The sequence below is a fragment of the Equus asinus genome, chromosome 9 (assembly GCF_041296235.1).
Source record: "Equus asinus isolate D_3611 breed Donkey chromosome 9, EquAss-T2T_v2, whole genome shotgun sequence".
In the NCBI taxonomy this organism is placed as follows: Eukaryota; Metazoa; Chordata; class Mammalia; order Perissodactyla; family Equidae; genus Equus; species Equus asinus.
Window position 1 is genome coordinate 38,160,290 of NC_091798.1, and position 18,842 is coordinate 38,179,131.

The following is an 18,842-nucleotide window of genomic DNA, read 5'->3' on the forward strand; positions in this document are numbered from 1 at the left end:
CTGAGCAGCCAGGAGCCTGGGGCCGGCATGGGCTCCCTTGAAGCACAGGCAGCACCTGGCCAAGCCCGAGCTGAGGGAGCCCTAGGAAATGAACTTTCCTCGCCAAGGAGGCAGAGAAAAAAGGGAAGGGACAAATACAAGACCATCTTCACCATTTCCATATGAGGCACAAAACCTGGAAAATAATACAAAGTAAAATAATAGTCGCACGTCATGATTTCTCTCTACCAGGCACTGTGCTGAGCCCCCACGTGTATCCTCTTATTGAGTCCTCACCACGAACTCACAAATGGTGACAGCACACTCTGCAGAGAAGGAAACCAAGGCCCCGAAGCCTCAGAGCTCGTGAGGGCTCTGCCTGTCTCCAAAGCCATGTGTGGGAAACAGCCCTGCAGATTCAGGCCTTGCTGTGGCTCAGGAGGCTCAGTAAGAGGTCTGGGAAAACTTCAGGAGAGGAACATGGGGCGAAAGAGTGTATAGTAAAGAAAAGACAGAGGGGAAGGGAAGGAACGCAGAAGGGCCTTAGGCCAGGGAGCTCCCTCAGCCAACCCCGTCCTAATGGCCACAGGCCTCCAGGCCAACAGGCCCTGACTGGGGTCACTTGTGTCCCAACAGGCACCTCCGGCCCCAAGGACGCAGCTGCAAACACCCATCAAGGGGAAGCCGGCCCTTAATTCTCATCACTTCGAATGCTTTGCAGACCCTGGACTTAACCTCGAGGTAGGGTGCAAGGCTGGGAGGAGGCTGGGGGCAGCAAATTGAAGAGAGAAATGAGAAGCCACAAGCCACCTCAAAGGCTACCTCAAAGGCCACCTAAGCCAACTGCCACTCGCCCCCTTCCTGGGCCACACCTCTGTGAGGAGGTGAATGGGAAGGAGGGCACACCTTAAAAGGTCCAGGAGGAGTGTCAGGGGGTGGCAAGGAGTGATCTTTTAGGGACTTTGTCAAAAACAGCAGTGGGGAGAGAAGAATTGGAGGAAGGGAAGGAAAAGGAGAGGAAGGTGTGGGAGAGGGAAAAGTATAAAAACCTCTGGGACAGAGGAGCGGGAGCTGGGGATTCCCCCAGGCAGGGGCTCAGGCTGGACCAGATGCAGAGAACAATGGGCCTGGAGGCTGCAGGGCCAGAAGGGAAGGAGGAGGGAGCCCACGAGGTCAGGTCAGAGAGGGCCTTGTGCTTCAAAAGCCAAGGCCATGGGCACCCTCATGACTGAGGGACTGCCCCAGGGCCAGTGCAAGAACCAGAGGCAGCCACAGGGTGGGACAAGCTGTGCAGATCACAACTCCCACCCCTAACAATGATGTCATTGCCTGTGACTAGGTCCTTCATACATCATTTCATTTCATCCTCACAATTTTCTGCTGAGAGGGCTAGTATTCTTATTGCTGTTCTCACTCTAAAGATGAGATGGGGGAGACCCAGAGAGGTTAAGTGACTCATCCCACCTGACCCAGCTGGTAAGTTGCAGAGCCAGGATTTGAACCTAAGCAGTTTGGCTGTGATGGCCACTCTCTTAATCACAGCAGCTTCCCATGAGGCAAAAATGAATGATCAGGGCAGAGTCAAGTGGGAAAAAGGGAACGGGAGAGGAATAACGGGGAAATGACGGAAACAAAGAGAGACAAGGAAGGGAAGAGAGCCGGGGAACATGGCTTGCCCAGGATGGGCATCAGGCCCTGTGTGGACAGGCAGGGGCTCAGACCCTCGGCTCACTTGGCCGCACAGGGGCTCCCTTTCCCTCAGCAGCTGCCTTACAGTGTGGATAGCACCTTCCCATCCGGCCGGAGCCCCCTGCTGCATCCTCAGCGGCAGGCCACTTGGCTTCACGGGAAGTGCTCTTTCTCTAATTGGCATTGAAACTCACAGCCCTCCCTTTTCCTGTAGGTGGGGTTTCCATAGGAAAAAGCTGCTTCTCTGTTTCCCCAGGCTAGCAACTGTTTGGAAGTCAGATCTTCACATCCTGCTCTACTGGGTCAGTCCCTCTTGGACCGGCTCTTGTCCATCATTTGCTGAAGGGAACCGACACATGCCCATCTGCAAGGTCTCCCCCAGCAATTTTACTTCATTGGTGCTTGGACCTCTCAGATTTCTTCAGATGAAGATGGCCTTGCCTGGGAATCCTGCTAGTTCCATCATCATCTAATTATGGGACGAGGCTGCGCCAGCAGGTCTGGGGGCCAGAGAACGGGGCTAATCCGGCCCCCCAGGAAACACTGGAGGACTTGCCCAGCCTTTGAAGAACTCTAGTGGTTTGTAAATCTGGCCCACTCTGGCGGTAAGCATGATGCGACTTCTGTCACTTCTGCTGGGGCTTTTGGGGCCAGGTAGCTACTTGTTCCTTTCAGGAGATTGTCAGGAGGTGGCAACTCTCACTGTGAAATACCAAGTGTCAGAGGAAGTGCCGTCTGGCACCGTGATAGGGAAGCTGTCCCAGGAACTGGGCAGGGAGGAGAGGCGTGGGCAAGCGGGTACTGCCTTCCAGGTCTTGCAGCTCCCTCAGGCGCTCCCCATCCAGGTGGACTCTGAGGACGGCCGGCTCAGCACAGGGAGGCGGCTGGACCGAGAGCAGCTTTGCCGGCAGCAGGATCCCTGCCTGGTTTCCTTTGACGTGCTTGCCACAGGGGATTTGGCTCTGATCCACGTGGAGATCCAGGTGCTGGACATCAATGACCACCAGCCACAGTTTCCTAAAGGGGAGCAGGAGCTGGAAATCTCTGAGAGTGCCTCTCTGCGCACCCGGATCCCCCTGGACAGAGCCCTTGACCCAGATACTGGCCCCAACACCCTGTATTCCTACACCCTGTCTCCTAGCGAGCACTTTGCCCTGGATGTCATTGTGGGGCCTGATGAGACCAAACACGCGGAACTTGTGGTGGTAAAGGAGCTGGACAGGGAAATCCACTCATATTTTGATCTGGTGTTAACTGCCTACGACAGTGGGAATCCCCCCAAGTCAGGCACCAGCTTAGTCAAGGTCAACGTCCTGGACTCCAATGACAACAGCCCTGTGTTTGCTGAGAGCTCACTGGCACTAGAAATCCAAGAAGACGCTGCCCCTGGTACTCTCCTCATAAACTTGACTGCCACAGACCCTGACCAAGGTCCCAATGGGGAGGTGGAGTTCTTCCTCAGCAAGCATGTGCCTCCAGAGGTGCTGGACACCTTCAGTATTGATGCCAAGACTGGCCAGGTGATTCTGCGTCAACCCTTAGACTATGAGAAGAATCCTGCCTATGAGGTGGATGTCCAGGCAAGGGACCTGGGTCCCAATCCCATCCCAGCCCATTGCAAAGTTCTCATTAAGGTTCTGGACGTCAATGACAATGCCCCAAGCATCCACATCACATGGGCCTCCCAGCCATCGCTGGTATCAGAAGCTCTTCCCAAGGACAGTTTCATTGCTCTTGTCATGGCAAACGACTTGGACTCGGGAAACAATGGTTTGGTCCACTGTTGGTTGATCCAAGAGCTAGGCCACTTCAGGCTGAAAAGGACCAATGGCAACACATACATGCTGCTAACCAATGCCACACTGGACAGAGAGCAGTGGCCTAAATATACCCTCACTCTCTTGGCCCAAGACCAAGGACCCCAGCCCTTATCAGCCAAGAAACAGCTCAGCATTCAGATCAGTGATGCCAATGACAATGCACCTGTGTTTGAGAAGAGCAGGTATGAGATCTCCACTCGGGAAAACAACCTACCCTCTCTTCACCTCATTACCATCAAGGCTCATGATGCAGACTTGGGCATTAATGGAAAAATCTCATACCGCATCCAGGACTCCCCAGTTTCTCACTTCGTAGCTATTGACTCAGACACAGGAGAGGTCACTGCTCAGAGGTCACTGGACTATGAACAGATGGCCACCTTTGAGTTCCGCGTGATTGCAGAGGACAGAGGACAGCCCCAGCTGGCATCCAGTGTCTCCGTGTGGGTCAGCCTCCTGGATGCCAATGATAATGCCCCAGAAGTGACTCATCCCATATTAAGCAATGGAAAAGCCAGCCTCTCAGTGCTTGTAAATACCTCCACGGGCCACCTTCTGGTGCCCATTGATACTCCCAATGGCTTGGGTCCAGTGGGTGCCGACACACCACCACTGACCCCCCACAGCTCCCAGCCATTCCTTTTGGTGACCATTGCAGCAAGAGATGCAGACTCAGGGATAAATGGAGAGCTCCTCTACAGCATTCGGAATGGGAATGAAGCCCATCTCTTTGTCCTCGACCCCTACCTGGGGCACTTGTTCATCAACATCACCAATGCCAGCAGCCTCATTGGGAGTAAGTGGGAGCTGGAAATAGTGGTAGAAGACCGTGGCAGCCCCTCCTTGCAGACCCGAGCCCTGTTGAGGGTCTTGTTTGTCACCAGCATGGACCACTTGAGGGACTCAGCCCCTGAGCCCGGAGCCCTGAGCACATCGGTGCTGACGGTGATTTGCCTGGTCGTCCCGATGGCCATCTTTGGGCTGATCTTGGCTCTGATCATGTCCATCTGCCGGACAGAGAAGAAGGGCAACAGGGCCTACAACTGCCGGGAGGCCGAGTCTACCTACCGCCACCAGCCCAAGAGGCCCCAGAAACATATTCAGAAGGCGGACATCCACCTCGTGCCTGTACTCAGAGGCCAGGCAGATGACCCTGGAGAGGTTGGGCAGCCCCACAAGGATGCAGGCAAGGAAGTAATGATGGAAGCAGGCTGGGATCCCTGCCTGCAGGCTCCCTTTCACCTCACACCAACTCTGTACAGGACCCTTCGTAACCAAGGCAACCAGGGATCCCTAGCCGAGACCCGAGAGGTGCTGCAGGACACTGTCAACCTCCTTTTCAACCATCCCAGGCAGAGGAACGCCTCCCGGGAGAACCTGAACCTTCCTGAGCCCCAGCCTGCAATGAGTCAGCCACGCTCAAGGCCCCTCAAGGTTGCAGGAAGTCCCATAGGGAGGCTGCCGGGAGACCAGGGCAGCGAGGAGGCCCCACTGAGCCCACCGGCCTCCTCTGCAACCCTGAGGCGACAGCGGAATCTCAATGGCAAAGTGGTCCATGAGAAAGAGTCATGTCCCCGTCAGATCCTGCGGAGTCTGGTCCGGCTGTCTGTGGCTGCCTTCGCGGAGCGGAACCCCGTAGAAGAGCTCACTGTGGATTCTCCTCCTGTTCAGGTACCTTGGGTGTGGGCAGCTCTCTCTCTGGTCACCCCTGGATCACCACCAATAGCATCAGACACCCTCATTACCCTCACATTCCTCCCATTCATTCCTTAGGCTCATCAGGCACTTTATGGTGCATTGAAAGCAGTGGTTCAGGGCACAGCTCCAGGGTCAACAGAAATTAGCTGTGGGATTCTGGACAACTGTCTCTGAGCCTTAGTTTCCTGATCCATAAAATAGGGATGATAGTAAGAACATCTGCCTCGCAGAGTTGTCCTGAGGATTTGACCAGTTAATTCCTATAAAGCACTCACTCAGGGTGCCTGGCACAAGTAACACACAGCAAAGGTAGTGATTAAGAGTACAAGCTTTGGAGCAAGGCTGCCTGGGTTCAAATTCTGGCTCCACCTTTTCCTAGCAGTGAACCACAGGGATGTCACTCAACTTCTCTGTTGATGATGTCCATGTTAACAGCACCCATCTCTTAAATTTGCTTGAAGATAAAATGAGCGCACTTAAAGCCTCTAGAATAGTGTCTGGCACATAGTCAGCACTCAGCAAATGTTTACGATTATTTCTGCAAAGCTCTTCTCCATCTCCACCTGCTCTCTTCTGATCTGGGCAACCTCCCCATGAAGCAGGCAGGCGTGGGCATCATTGCCCCCAGGCTCAGGGGCTGCATTTGACTTGCCTGAGACCCCAGAGCTTGCCAGCTACCTGCGGAATGGGGCAGTGGAAACCACCTTGGAATGTGGGTGTTTGGCAGATCTGGGTTCAAATTTCAGCACAACCTCTCAGGAGCTGGGCAACCTTGGGCAAGTCCTTTAATATCTGAGCCTCATTTTCCTCATCTATAACATGGGGATTATGATGCCAAACTTACCCTGTATCTGCCTCCCAGCAGGTTGAGGATTAAATGGGATGATGAAGGGCAAAGTGTCTAGTGACCCAGGATTTACGAGACACAAATGGGAGATCTTTTTCAGGGATGGTGCCTGGCTCACACCCATATCTGCTCCACTGCACCCCAGATAATTTTCCTGCACCAGGCTGCCTGCTTAAGGCATGCTTCTGTTTGGCCAGGCCATGAGCTCAGGTTTCCTGTGGAGTAAGGACATGGCTTCCTTCCCCCACCCCCTCCCCAGGAAGCCACCTGGAGAGGGCCTAGCTGCTCTCTTAGGAATCTTTTTTCTTTCTCCCCAAAGCCCCAGTACATAGATGTATATCTTAGTTGTAGGTCATTCTAGTCCTTCTACGTGGGCCGCCACCACAGCATAACTTAATGAGCGGTGTTTAGTTCTGTGCCCAGGATCCGAACCGGCAGACCTCCGGCCACAGAAGCAGAGCACGTGAACTTAACCATTCTGCCACGGGGCCAGCTCCTCTCTTAGGAAGCTTGCCCTGGACTCTATGCTGCCCCAAAGCCCAGTTGCCCAGAGCCATTCATTCATTTATTCATTCATTCATTCATCAAATGCTTACATGAATGAGCTCTTTGTGTCAAACACTGCTCTGGTTGTTGGTGAGCAGAGACAGCAGAAAGCAGGCATGGTGGGTGAACCCAGTAGGGTGATGGAAAGAGGGGTACCCAATTAGGATCAACTTAGGGTAAGAGGCAGCTTGCCTAATGCTCAGGCCTTTCCAGCAGCACTGTGCCACAGTGGAGTCAGACCCAGGTTCAAATCCAAACCTGCCACTAATTGCTGTGGAGCCCCCCTGAGCTCCAGGTTCCACATCTGCAAAATGGGTGTGAAGGTATCTCTTCCCTCGGGTTACTGTAAGAATTAAATGAAATTGTATACCACTCGATGGTTATTAAGTGCTTATCATAAGATCTATTAATCAGTGGTTTATACACTTTCACTCATTTAATCCTCATAACCACAACCACCACATGACCTGGGCCTCGTTATTAGTTCCTTTTTACTGCTGAGGAAACTGAGGCTCAAAATGCTTAAGTAATTTCTCAAGGCCACACAGATGGGAACTGGGGCAGGGGTAAATTTAGAATTTGAATTTGAGTCTGACTGACTCCAGAGTCTGGGCTCTAACTGTGAAGTGACCCTGAATGACAGCACTCAGCTCAGGGGGTGGCACTCGAGGAGTGTCCCTGAAATATCAACTGTCACCTGGGAAAAGGGTGGCAGTGCCTTAGGAGGGCTTCTGGGCCCAGGCTGGGAGGCGGCTCTGCCCTGAGGCAGGCAATGGGACCCTGTCCTTCCTAAGTCACAGTGAAGCCCCTGTCCTGGCTGCGTCCTCTTCCAACTCTGAGGTTGGCACTTTCTGTCTTGAGTTGCCCAGAGGGGCAGAGTGGGCCTTCCCAGCAGGAGTTGGGGTAGGCCCGAGGCAGAGGCCGTGTTTCCAGGAGCAACAACCCAAACTCCTTGCGCGTGTGGAGCATTTTTAACTTCCAAACCACCTAACTAATCCTGACAAACCTGTGAAGAAGGCTGGGTGGGTATTTCTAGCTCCAGCTTACAGATGAGGAAAGTGGGGTCTGAGTACGTCTGAAAACATTACACAAGCTAGAAATGACCTTGAACTCGAATTCAGCCTCCCAGGACTTTGTCTGTTGCCTTCTCCCTCACAAGGGACCTCCCTGACCTCTCGCCCAGCTCCTGCCCCATTCTCCAGCCTTTCTGAAACTCCCTTCACCCCTTGCCCAGACCCTCACCCTCTCTCCACTTGCCAAACTCCTGTGGAATCTTGGGGTCTCAGCAGCAGTGCCTGGCGTGTAGTATGAACTCAATAAACACCTATAGAAATAAATGAATCAACTCCCTCCTGTATGAACCCCCAACTTCCTCCTTGCTCCAAATTGGGTGAGGGGCCCTCCTCTGCTCCCACAGACCCCCCCTCCTTTCCCAACCCAATGCAACTCTTATAGTGACTTCTGTGCCCTGTCTTCCCTGGCAGACTGTGAGCTCCCTGAGGGCAGTGACTAGGCCTTGTTCTCATTCTTGTTCTCCTTGAATGAATGAAAGGATGAATAAATGAACGATTAAATGACACCATTTTTGCCTTCACTACAACATAGTCTTATATCTGGCCCACCAAAATTGGCTGAGTGTTTGAATACTGCTGGAGAGGGGCAGGGAATAACTCTTTAAGATAATCCTTATGAAAGTAATAATGAATCTATGTTTAGGAGATGCCTTTTCACCCCCATCCACAGATTCCACCAGGAGCAGGTCACCTAGGGGGAATGAGAGTGAAGGGATGGGCCCAGAGGGTCCCCATTCTCTCTTCAGACACCTAGGTCCTGCAGTGACATGGGAAAGCAGGGAATCTGCCTGCACAGGTCCCTGCCTCTGTCACATCACGGTTCACCATCCCCCATCTGATCACACAAACATCTGAAGCTGGAGGAAAGACTATAAAAAGAAAGCGCAGCATTGAGGGAAACATCCGGCAAGGAAGTGTGCTGGGTCGGAATTGTGTGGAGTCAACAGATTTTTCCTGTCTTCTAGCAAATCTCCCAGCTGCTGTCCTTGCTGCATCAGGGCCAATTCCAGCCCAAACCAAACCACCGGGGAAATAAGTACTCGACCAAGCCCGGCGGTGGCGGCAGGTAAGGAGCACGTAGCCCCCGCAGGCTTCTCAACAGCCCCACTTGCCTGCCCTCCCCCACTGCAGCCCCTGTGACCTGAGGAAGGGTGAGCACATCCCAGAGGCTGCTCCCCTGGGAGAGTTTAGCAAACAACATCCATCCCCCGACCCCCGCCCGGCAGCATAGTCCTGGAGCAATTGTATTTACAGTATTTACAGGACCCAGAGTCACTAAGGAAGTGACTTCATTCCTGAGGCTCTGACTGTCTGTCCTCTGATTGTAGAGGTGCTGGGCTATGGGCTTTAAATCTATAACTTTCGGCTTTCTTTCTCTTGACCCTTAAACACAATATCAGGGTTCCTGGCTAAAGACGTGGGTGGGGGAGTGTGTGGGTGTGTTCCTTTGTGCTGGCCTAGAATTAAAGAAACCTCAAGAGGACATCTGATCTAACTCCTTCATGTTGCAGATGGAGAAACTGAGGCTCTAGGTAGTTTGATCCAACCCAGCTACGTAAACTTGAGTAAACCAGATAAATCCTCAGGGCCTCATTTTCTCATCTGTAAATGGAGGTCACCACACTTCCTTGTAGTGATGGAGTAAGGATTTAATGATTGAATGTAGTCTAAGCCCATAGGCAGCGCACAACCAATGCTAAATCGTTTCCCCTTGAAGTGACTTTGCTCAAGAACACATAGTCAGTGAGTGGCAAAGCTGGGACCAGCCCCCAGGGCACCTGACTCCTGATTCACTGTTCTTGCTGTGACAACTTGTAGCTTCTTCTTTGTAAAGATGGTGAGAGGTAACATACAGCGGCAGCGAGTACACACACTCCAGAGTCACAGCCTAGACTTGAATTCTTTCCTTATCACTTAATCTATGGGGACCTTGGGCGAGCTGCATCATCTTCACAAGGCTTGGTTTTCTCATTTGTACAATAGGGATGATAACATGAGAACCCCTTACAGATGTGAAAGTTTTGATGAGAAGGTGCATGTACCTTGCAAAGCATAAGGCCTGACTCAGAGTTATTGCTCAATAAATATTAGTTGTTGTCATTATTACTTGCAAACTTCTCACCTCCCTGCTGATCCCTTCATAGCAGAAATGGCCATAGAAAAAATGAGAAAGGACCCCTAGGCCTTAAAGCCCCTCAGGGAGCTTTCCCGCCTGCTGGGATGAGGGGCCAGGCCTGCCCCCCCATGCTGAGGCAGTCCCAGGAACTGGCCTCCCCCAGGTGCCAGGGAGGGCTTAGGGGAGGAAGAGGCCAGTGTGGAGACAGGGTAGTCGATACTGAGTGGCTTTTGGTTGCTTCTCCTCAGCTACATCCTCTATTGACTTACTCTTCTGACTGGGGATTTGGCCACCAATAGGGAGGAAGGAATATTCAATCACTCAGTCCACAAAGCATTTAGTAAGAACCTACAATGTGCCAGGCCCTGTTCTCAGCACTGGTGAGAGAACAGAGAAGGAGACAGACGAAAAATCCCTGCCCTCACTGGAGCTCAGACTCCAATGGGGGGATGGACGGATGGAGGGATGGATGGATAAATGGATGGTTGGATGACGGCACTGGATCAACTGAAGTTTACTAAACTCCTACTGTGTGCCAGGCAGTGTGAAGGAATGGGAGGAACAATGGTGAGTAATCATATCAATGCCTTCATAGTCACTTCTGTTTGCTGAATGCTTACAACCTGCCAGGCACTGTGCTAAGCTCTTTACAACAATGTCTCCTTTTACCCTCACAATGCCCCATGAGCTGGGTATTATTTTATTACCCCCATTTTACTGAAGAGGAAACAGACTCAGAGTAGGCAGGAGGGCTGGGATCAAGTAACCCAGGTTGGTCTGGCCAAGCTGTGGATCCATATGGATGAATGAATGATGGCATGAATAGAAAAATGTTCATGAGCAGGAATGAACGAATCTATGCGTGAATTTCTTCACTCGTGGATTGGGTTGGCTTCCTTTGCAGGAGTGCAATCCCAGATACAGATGGGCCAGGTGCCAGGGCTGGTGGCCAGGCAGAACCAGACCAGGAGGAAGGGCCCTTGGACCCTGAAGAGGACCTCTCTGTGAAGCAGCTGCTAGAAGAAGAGCTGTCGAGCTTGCTGGACCCCAACACAGGTAGGGACTCCTTAGGGTCACCCCAACCCTGCTTCTGCCCTTACAGTCCCCTCACGTACCCAGGCTTTAGAGTTCTGCTCCAATCTACAGCTGGGAAACATAGCCATTCTGTTTCTGGGGAGGAATGACTATCAGCAATATTTTACTTCCCCTGGAGCTTTAGAAGATCTTCAGTTGTTTAAAGACCAGATTCTACTTTGATTATTCATTTTTAAAATCATCATAAGAATAGTGAACAATTACTGAGCTCTTGGTGTGCACCAGGTACCAGGAAAGCATCTTATACACATGATCTCATTTAAGCTTCCAAACAGTCCTTGGAAGCAGATACTATGAGCTCCAATTTAGAGATAAGCAAACTGAGGCTCAGAGAGGTAATGAGCCTGCCCAGAGTCATCCAGCTCATCAGTGGTTGAAGGGAGCCAACCTGGGCCTGCCTGCCATCTGGAGACCTCCCCTGACCTCCTAAATCATTTATCTGCATTTCTTTGGTGTGTTTAAATATCTTTTCACCCTCAGAACTGAGTCAACTCTTCAGTGTGCTAACATTTCTAACTGAAACTAAATGAATTTCTTCTAGAGAAACAATTAGTTTTGACAATAAATACATAAGGCGAACTCTCATTCAAGAATCTGCCACCTGTCCACGCTGCTGTGGACACAGGTCAGCCTCCTTTAGGTAACACACTTAGGTCCGACCATCCCTACGCTGTGGTTTTCTGTTTCTGTAGCCAATAAGCTACTTCTCATCTGGATATATCCGGTGTGCTCCATCTGGCTGCAAGCACACTGAAGGCATGGCAGGGACTTCCCTTTCTTTGGTTAAAAAAATACACTAATATTTATCGAGTGCTTTCTATGTCCCTCTTCTAAGTTCCTCGTGAGAAAATCTTACGAGGTAGGGACTATTCATTATCCTCATTTCATAAAGGAAGAAACTGAGGGGCAAGGGTGTTTAATAATTTTCCCAAAGTTGCACAGCCAATGGTTATTAACACAGGCAGTGTGGCTCTAAAGTAAAATTAAGTAAAATGATATCTAATTGAAATTAAGTAAAATGAAAAATTCAGTTCCTCAGTCATACGAGCCACATTGCAAGTGCTCAATAGCCACATGTGGTTAGTGGATATTGCTTTGGACAGCACATACATAGAAAGTTTTATAGGACAGCATTGTCTAAATTTAGGACCATGAGGTTCAATAAAGTAGCCACTAGCCAGATGTGAACATGGCTGGTTCTAATTGAGATGTGACATAAGTATAGAATACTTCCAGATTTTGAAGACTTAGTATGAAAAAAGAATGTAAAATATCTCATTAATAATTTTAAAAATATTGATTACATGATAAAATAATAAGTATAAAAATATTTTAGAAATTAATTTCCCCTTTTCTTTTCTTTTTACTTTTTTAACGTGGCCACTAGAAAATTTAAATGACCTCTGTGGCTCCCATTATATCTCTATTGGCCAGCTCTGGGCTGGAACCCATGGGTCAATTCCTGCATGGTCCTGCTTCCCCACAGCACGGCGGGGCTGGAAGAAGCGGGAGGATGAAGAGGGCAGCAGGGCTAGAAAAGCCTGTGCTGCTCACAGGCTGGACTGCGGTGGAGCTACTGGTGAGCACGCCTAACACTGGGGTCTTGGCTGCATCAGATAAAAGCGCCACCTGAGGATGTGATGATGACAGTGTTTTCCTGATTGCATGAGCTCACTGAATGCTCACAGCAATCAGACAAGATGAGTACTACTATTTCACCACTTTATGGGAGAAAAAGGAGGCTCAGAGAGGTGAAGCAATTTTCCCAAGGTCACACTGCTCATAAGCAGCAAAGCTGGGAAATCAAACCCTGGTCGTCCCAGGGCCCACCTGCCACGGAGTGAATTTTCCATCACTGTTCAGCCATTCTCATACACCCCAGTGATTTTCTCATTCCAAGCTTCATTCCTTCTGAAGCTCTCTGACCCTTGTACAAGGAAAGGCCTGATTCTGTAACACCAAACGAGTTCCAACCTTATTACCCCAGAGTCTCAAGGAACTAAGGTTTACATTTCCCAAATGTCGAGGGTTAATATTTATGTTCATTCAATCACTCAATAAACATTCACTAAGTCCCAGGCGTGGGCTGGACCAATCGGGACGGGGCCTGACCCCGCCTCTCAGCCCACACAGTCCCGCACTGACAAGGCAAGACGGAGACTCATTTATCGGTATAAATAGAAGCGATTAGCTGTATTTTGGAACAACTTTTCCAAATTACGAAAGTAATATTTGGTTAACTTAGAAAAATGTAGATAAACAAAGAGAGAATAAATCACTTCTGCCCAGGGGTAATTTCAGTTAACACCTTGACAGACCTCCTTCCGATCTTTTATTCTCTGCACAGATTTTAAAGCAGCTCACCTTAAACAAACATTAAATACATGTGAAAGTAGATGTGCTTTTTTTTTTTAAAGACACAGTTTCCTAACTACAGTACTTATACTTTCCTCTGGCTTGGCCTGGGACTAGTTTTTTGAGGCAGAATTTTCTGTTGAAGAGACGGGAAAAGGAGAAGTGCGATGGTGGCACTGGGGATCTCGGGGGCAGTTTTTCACAGCCCGTTCCCTTCCTGGGATAGCCCTCAGGCAGCCAGCCCCTTCCCAGCCTGCCTCTAGGCCAGAGTTTCCAGCAGCTTGAGAGGTGAAGGTTGAGGAGCTGAGGGCATGAGGCCAAGTGGTGACAGTACAGACCTCAGCGGGCCTGGGAATCCCAGAGGCCACAGCGGGGCACCTGGAGCATCCAGGGGAGGAAGAGTGGGGAGGGTGGTGCCGTCATAGGGGGCTTCGAAGTCATCAGGCCTGGGGTCAGATCCAGGTTTGGTTGCCTGGTAGATCTGTAATTTAACTTGTCAGAACTTCAGTTTCCTCATCCATAAAATGGGATACTCTTGACTTCCGAGGTTTGTGTGGAGGTTAAATGAAATAATGATGTAAATTGCTTGGCACGGAAGTACTTAATAAGTGGTCACTATTATTATGAATATGAACAGAAGGGAGGACCAAGCCAGGAACCCCAGCCTTGGCTAAGAAAGGGATTTTTCCCCCATCCTCAGCTAGTGGTGCCCCGGCTATACAGGAATAGGGTGAAAGACTCCTGGACCTGAAGCACACCACGGACGGGGAAATTCTTTAGAAACAGGCCAACTTCTAATTCTGGGCCTTCCTTCTCCTCTTGCCTCCTCCCCACTCAGCTCACGTGCCTACTTCAGTCAGCCACCTTCCTGCCCAGCGAGCATCCCTGTCAGGGCCTCTTCCTTCCCGTCCCCCTCTGGCCACCCCATCTGTCCCCCGCCACTTCCCTTCCCTCCTTTGTCCGGTGCCCTTGCCCTGCCCGCAGCCCCACCCTCGCCCGCCTGTCCCTTCTCTGGGCCGGGTCCTCACTGTGTCCCCTCCTCCCCTTGCAGGCCTGGCCCTGGACCGGCTGAGCACCCCAGACCCGGCCTGGATGGCAAGGCTCTCTTTGCCCCTCACCACCAACTACCGTGACAACGTGTGCTCCCCGGATGCTGCGGCTTTGGAGGAGCCAAAGACCTTCCAGACATTCGGCAAGGCGACAGGGCCTGAGCTGAGCCCAACAGGCACGAGGCTGGCCAGCACCTTCCTCTCGGAGATGAGCTCGCTGTTGGAGATGCTCCTGGAGCAGCGCTCCGGCGTCCCCGTGGAGGCCGCCTCCGAGGTGCTGCGGCGGCTCTCCGTCTGCGGAAGGACCCTCAGTCTAGACCTGGCCACCAGCGGGAACTCAGGAATGGAAGTACAGGGGGGCCCAGGTAGAAAGAGGGGGGCTGAGAGCAGGACCAGCAGCGGCAGCAGCAGCAGGGGCCTGTGGATCCAGGAACCAGGAGCCCTGGGAGATGTTAGGGAGCCCAGGCCCTGAGGATCCTGGGACATGAGCTGGTTTCTCAAATCTTTGAACTCACTGACCAGAGGTGGCCCGAGAATCTCAGGGTGATCGATGCTGCCCCACAGAGGAGGCAGGGGCCTCAGGACTAACAGCTGGCAGACCAAAGCAGCCCCTTGTTAGGGGTGGCTCTGCCTGTGAATTTTTTGGAGGATAGAGACAGTTTGTGGGCTGAGATAAGTGTTTGCTGGCAGAACACACGTAGAGCACAGAAGGTCGGTCCTCCTGTGGAACAGATGCCAAGGAGTGTCACAAGCAGGAAAGGATGGCCTCGATGCATACTTGAGGGTGGGGATTGGATCCTGGGGCTCCAGGTGAAGCTCTCTGACCTACTAATAAAGGAAAAGCAGTAGCTCATTTTCCTGTTTGTACCTGTCAAGAGGGAGGAGAGAAGAGGAACACAGTGAGGGTTCTTTGTCATTCAGTCCCCGGTATGAGGGTCGCGCTGAGCCTGGACAGGAGTTGGGCACACTGGTGCACAGTGTCAGGTACGCAGTAACGGACATGTGTGCTCTTGACCCCACTCATCTGTTGCTACATTATCAAATAATCTGCTTCTCAGCTGGAAAAGTAGAGCTAAGAAAAACGTGACTATTTACAGAGCATTTACATGAGCCAGGCACCAGGCTTACGATAGGACTTAATTTAATTTCCCAAGAACCCTGGGAGGGAGGTGTTATTATCCCCATTTCATAGACAGAGACACGAGGCTTGGAGAGGCTGAGTGTCTTGCCCAAGATCAAAAGAAGAAGCAGAGCTAGGATTTGGAGGCAGGCTTGTCTGACCCCGAAACCCATGCCCTTGAGCTTGACAGTAGACTGCCAGCCAAGGAAAGAAAATGAAAAGTGCCCAGGTGAGCTTTTCCAGTAGTGGACTTGTCTGAGCTCCCCTCAAGAAACACTGTTGAGAAGAACATTTCCAAAGCTGCTCGGGCCTGCATGCCTCTGCGCTCCCACACACAGACAGAGAGGGCCTGGGGTCTGACCTGAGGCAGCCCTGGGCCTCTGCAGGCTCCTGTCCTTTCCCAGCCAGCAGCCCTTCAGGTACAGAAGTCATGCTTCCAGACCCACCGTTCGTGGGTAAATCTTCCTCCATCAGGGCAGATTCAGGCCTCTGAATTCAGGCCCTAGAGGACATTGCGTGAACTGAGTCTATGAAATCGACACTGACAGCAACAAACCTTCCAGGAGAGGAAGGAGTGAAGAAATAGTAAATATTTTCCCAAGGCTCAGCCTTATAATTTTCCTGGAAATTTCCAAGCAGTCGTTCAGCTAGCTTCTCAATAGCATGGGGCTCTCCTGGACACTGATGGCAAAAATTCCCCTCTCTGTTCCTCCTTTTGTCCTCCTGTGGAGCTCAGTACTCATGTTCACTGTCCACATAAATGGGCCAATATAGTCCCAAGAGATAATGAAAACCATAGAAAACCAGAGATAATGAAAATCATATGTACTTGGATGCAGCATGGCATCATTATTCCATTATTCCACTTCATAGATGAGGGAAGTGAGATCCCCACAAATTAAGTGCTTTCAGGAACAGCGTCTCTGAGTCTCTGATCACCTCACTTCAGGTCAGATTGCTCTCTTTACCAGATCTGTAGTTTTCAAGCGATTGGGTTCCACAAGTCAGTGAGAGTAACCAGGGGAGACCAAGCAGGCAGGGTCTCCAGCCTGACCAGCCAGGTGCCTGAAACACAGCGACACTCGATGAACACTTGTTGAATGGATGAGGGAATGATAAATGAGTCAATAAATGTTTCAGAGTTCCCTTTTATCTATATTGGAGCTCTAGGTAAGACTTCATTAGGAAAAAAACAGTTCCATTATGTGAACACAAAGTCTGAAAACCACAGCAGACACTGTTGACCCCCCAGTTACTAGTGGCTTTTCAGAGCAGAGCTGATGTCGGGAGGGTGAAGAGAAGAAGAGGTGAGGAGGAGGTGACCTAAGGAACCTGGAACCATGGCTGGAGACTGGATCGTTGGATGCACTGGGTCACTGCCTCGCTCTAGTTCAACAGTCCTGCCTCTGTCGTCCTCAGACCCCAGAATACTAGGCAGAACTTCATGCACAAGCATTTTTCTAGGCAGAAGATACAAAGTTCTCTTCAGATTCTCAAAGGAACCTGTGAACTATGACGGTAGTACAGCACTGCTCTAAGTCACTCTCTAAACCTCCACAGATGTGGGCAACTTTAGTCATCAGGAGTCTGAGCATTTTATAGCCAAGGAAGTGGCAAAACAGCAAAGACTGACTTGCCCAAAACCACATGGCAGGTTTGTGGCAGCGCTAGCATCTTGATCTGGGATTTAGTTTAAAGTTCTTTCTAATACATCGAGGGTTCTTAACCTGGGGTCGTTGGTTGGGTTTCAGGATCTATGAACCTGCTGAATTGAATGCAAAATTGGGAGGGTGCACATTTTTCTATGGAAAGGAGTCAGTGCTTTCATCACATTCTCAAAGGGCTCTATGACCTAAATAAGGTTAAGGACCACCACATTCCTTTAGGTCGGTCCTCAGTTCTGCCTTCCCTTGCAGAACCTGCAGAACTCACAGGTAGGGTTGCTCCTGTTCTGAGGCAACCAATCTTTGCTCAGGGTTGGGGTGAATGTATGTGAGGGTTGGTGTTCTCGCCCACAGCATGCAACCCCCTCCTAGCATGCTGATACCAGCCCTTTCTTAATGACAGGATAAGAGTGAGACAGTGTATATGGTAACAGGACTGAGTGTGCTGAACAGGAAGGTTACAGAAACTTCTTGACATCAGCCAAGATGTCAAAGCCGAGACTTTGGATGTGCTCAGAACAGTTTCCACCAAGATGGGCTCTGTCCCTTGGGAAACGGAGGGAGCAGGAAAGCCAGCCAGCGCTCAGTTAAATGTCGTCTTAATTTGGAAAGCGCAGAGGGACATTTTATATCAACAGTCAGCCGTTCGCCAGCACCAGGAGTGCAATGCAATGCTCACTCGGAGCCCGGGGGCAGCTCAGAGATTGACAGGCAGCCTCCCTGTCTGTCACCCAACCTGAACTTGGCAGCTCACTGACCCTACCTCTCTTCTGTCTGAAACAAGACTGAGATGGCAGCCACCACCTTTGGGGCTCCGGAGAGAACCAAATCCCAAAAAGGAGAGGACAGGATGGGGGAGGGAGGAGTTTCAGCATAGACTCAGCCTGGCACATAGTGTGTACCTAGAAAACAGGTCAGCCCTTTCCAGCTCCTACTAAGTACTGGGTACAATGTAATGGGTGGGGGGAGGAGGTAAGCATGTCAGAAACACTTATTCAACAAACACTATTTATTGAGCAATTACTACACGTCAGAAGCAGCACTAGGAATAGCAGTGGGGGGAGGGGTACACAGAATCATTCATTCAACATTTATTTTAATATTCAAATATTCAACAAATATTTAAAGCACCTACTATGTGCTGGGTGGGCTTGGTGCTGGGTGTTGGGTGGACAGGGGGCAATGCATAGAATCACACACTCACTGAATAAATGTTTACTGAGCATTTACTGAGTGTCCTGCACTGTATTAGCACTGAAGATAAAATGAACCAAGCAGCCTTGTTCTCACTGTTGTCAGGGCTCCCCGAAAACAGCATTTCCAGATAAGGAAACTGAGGCAGCAGAGTCTTGCACAAAGGTCTCATTGCTGAGGGCACAGGCCTCAAACCTTGGGTCACCCTGTATTCCGACCCAGGGTGGCCCTGCTGACAAGGGCCACCTCCCTGTCCGCCTCTCACATTTCCTTTCAGGACACTGACTATGAGTCATTAATATCGGAATTTTCACAGCAAGAATGCAGCAGTTCCCGGGTCTGCCGATGAAGCCCATCCCCTGGGACCGATGGAAACCGCAGTGAATGAACAGCCAAGGATTTTTGGTCCCTTGACAGCATCTCTCACGACTCTTCCATCCTTCCCTTTCCACAAAGAGAGCTTAAAAATATCCCATCTTCACATTTGGCACACCAAATTGAATGAGTACTTAACTTGTAACAACGGAGGGGGAGGGGAGGCGCATGTGGCCATCAACACAGGACGCCCAGTGTTCCCGGACTATCTGAAGTGCCCCT

General features: G+C 50.8%; 1 protein-coding gene across 2 annotated transcripts; it reads left to right on the plus strand.

Annotated features, from left to right (window-relative positions):
* The first annotated feature begins 1,926 nt into the window (after window positions 1-1,926).
* Window positions 1,927-18,269, plus strand: PCDH12 (protocadherin 12). Of its 2 annotated transcripts, XM_014850257.3 has the most exons (4): window positions 1,927-5,159; window positions 8,618-8,718; window positions 10,673-10,824; window positions 14,270-18,269. In XM_014850257.3, the coding sequence occupies exons 1-4, from the start codon at window positions 2,280-2,282 to the stop codon at window positions 14,737-14,739; spliced, it is 3,603 nt and encodes a 1,200-aa protein (XP_014705743.3). In that variant the 5' UTR covers window positions 1,927-2,279; the 3' UTR covers window positions 14,740-18,269. The 2 variants fall into 2 exon arrangements, 1 of the variants encoding a protein (XP_014705743.3); XR_001399495.3 differs by lacking the exon at window positions 8,618-8,718 and having other exon boundaries at window positions 2,138-5,159; window positions 14,270-15,498.
* The last annotated feature ends 573 nt before the right edge of the window (window positions 18,270-18,842 follow it).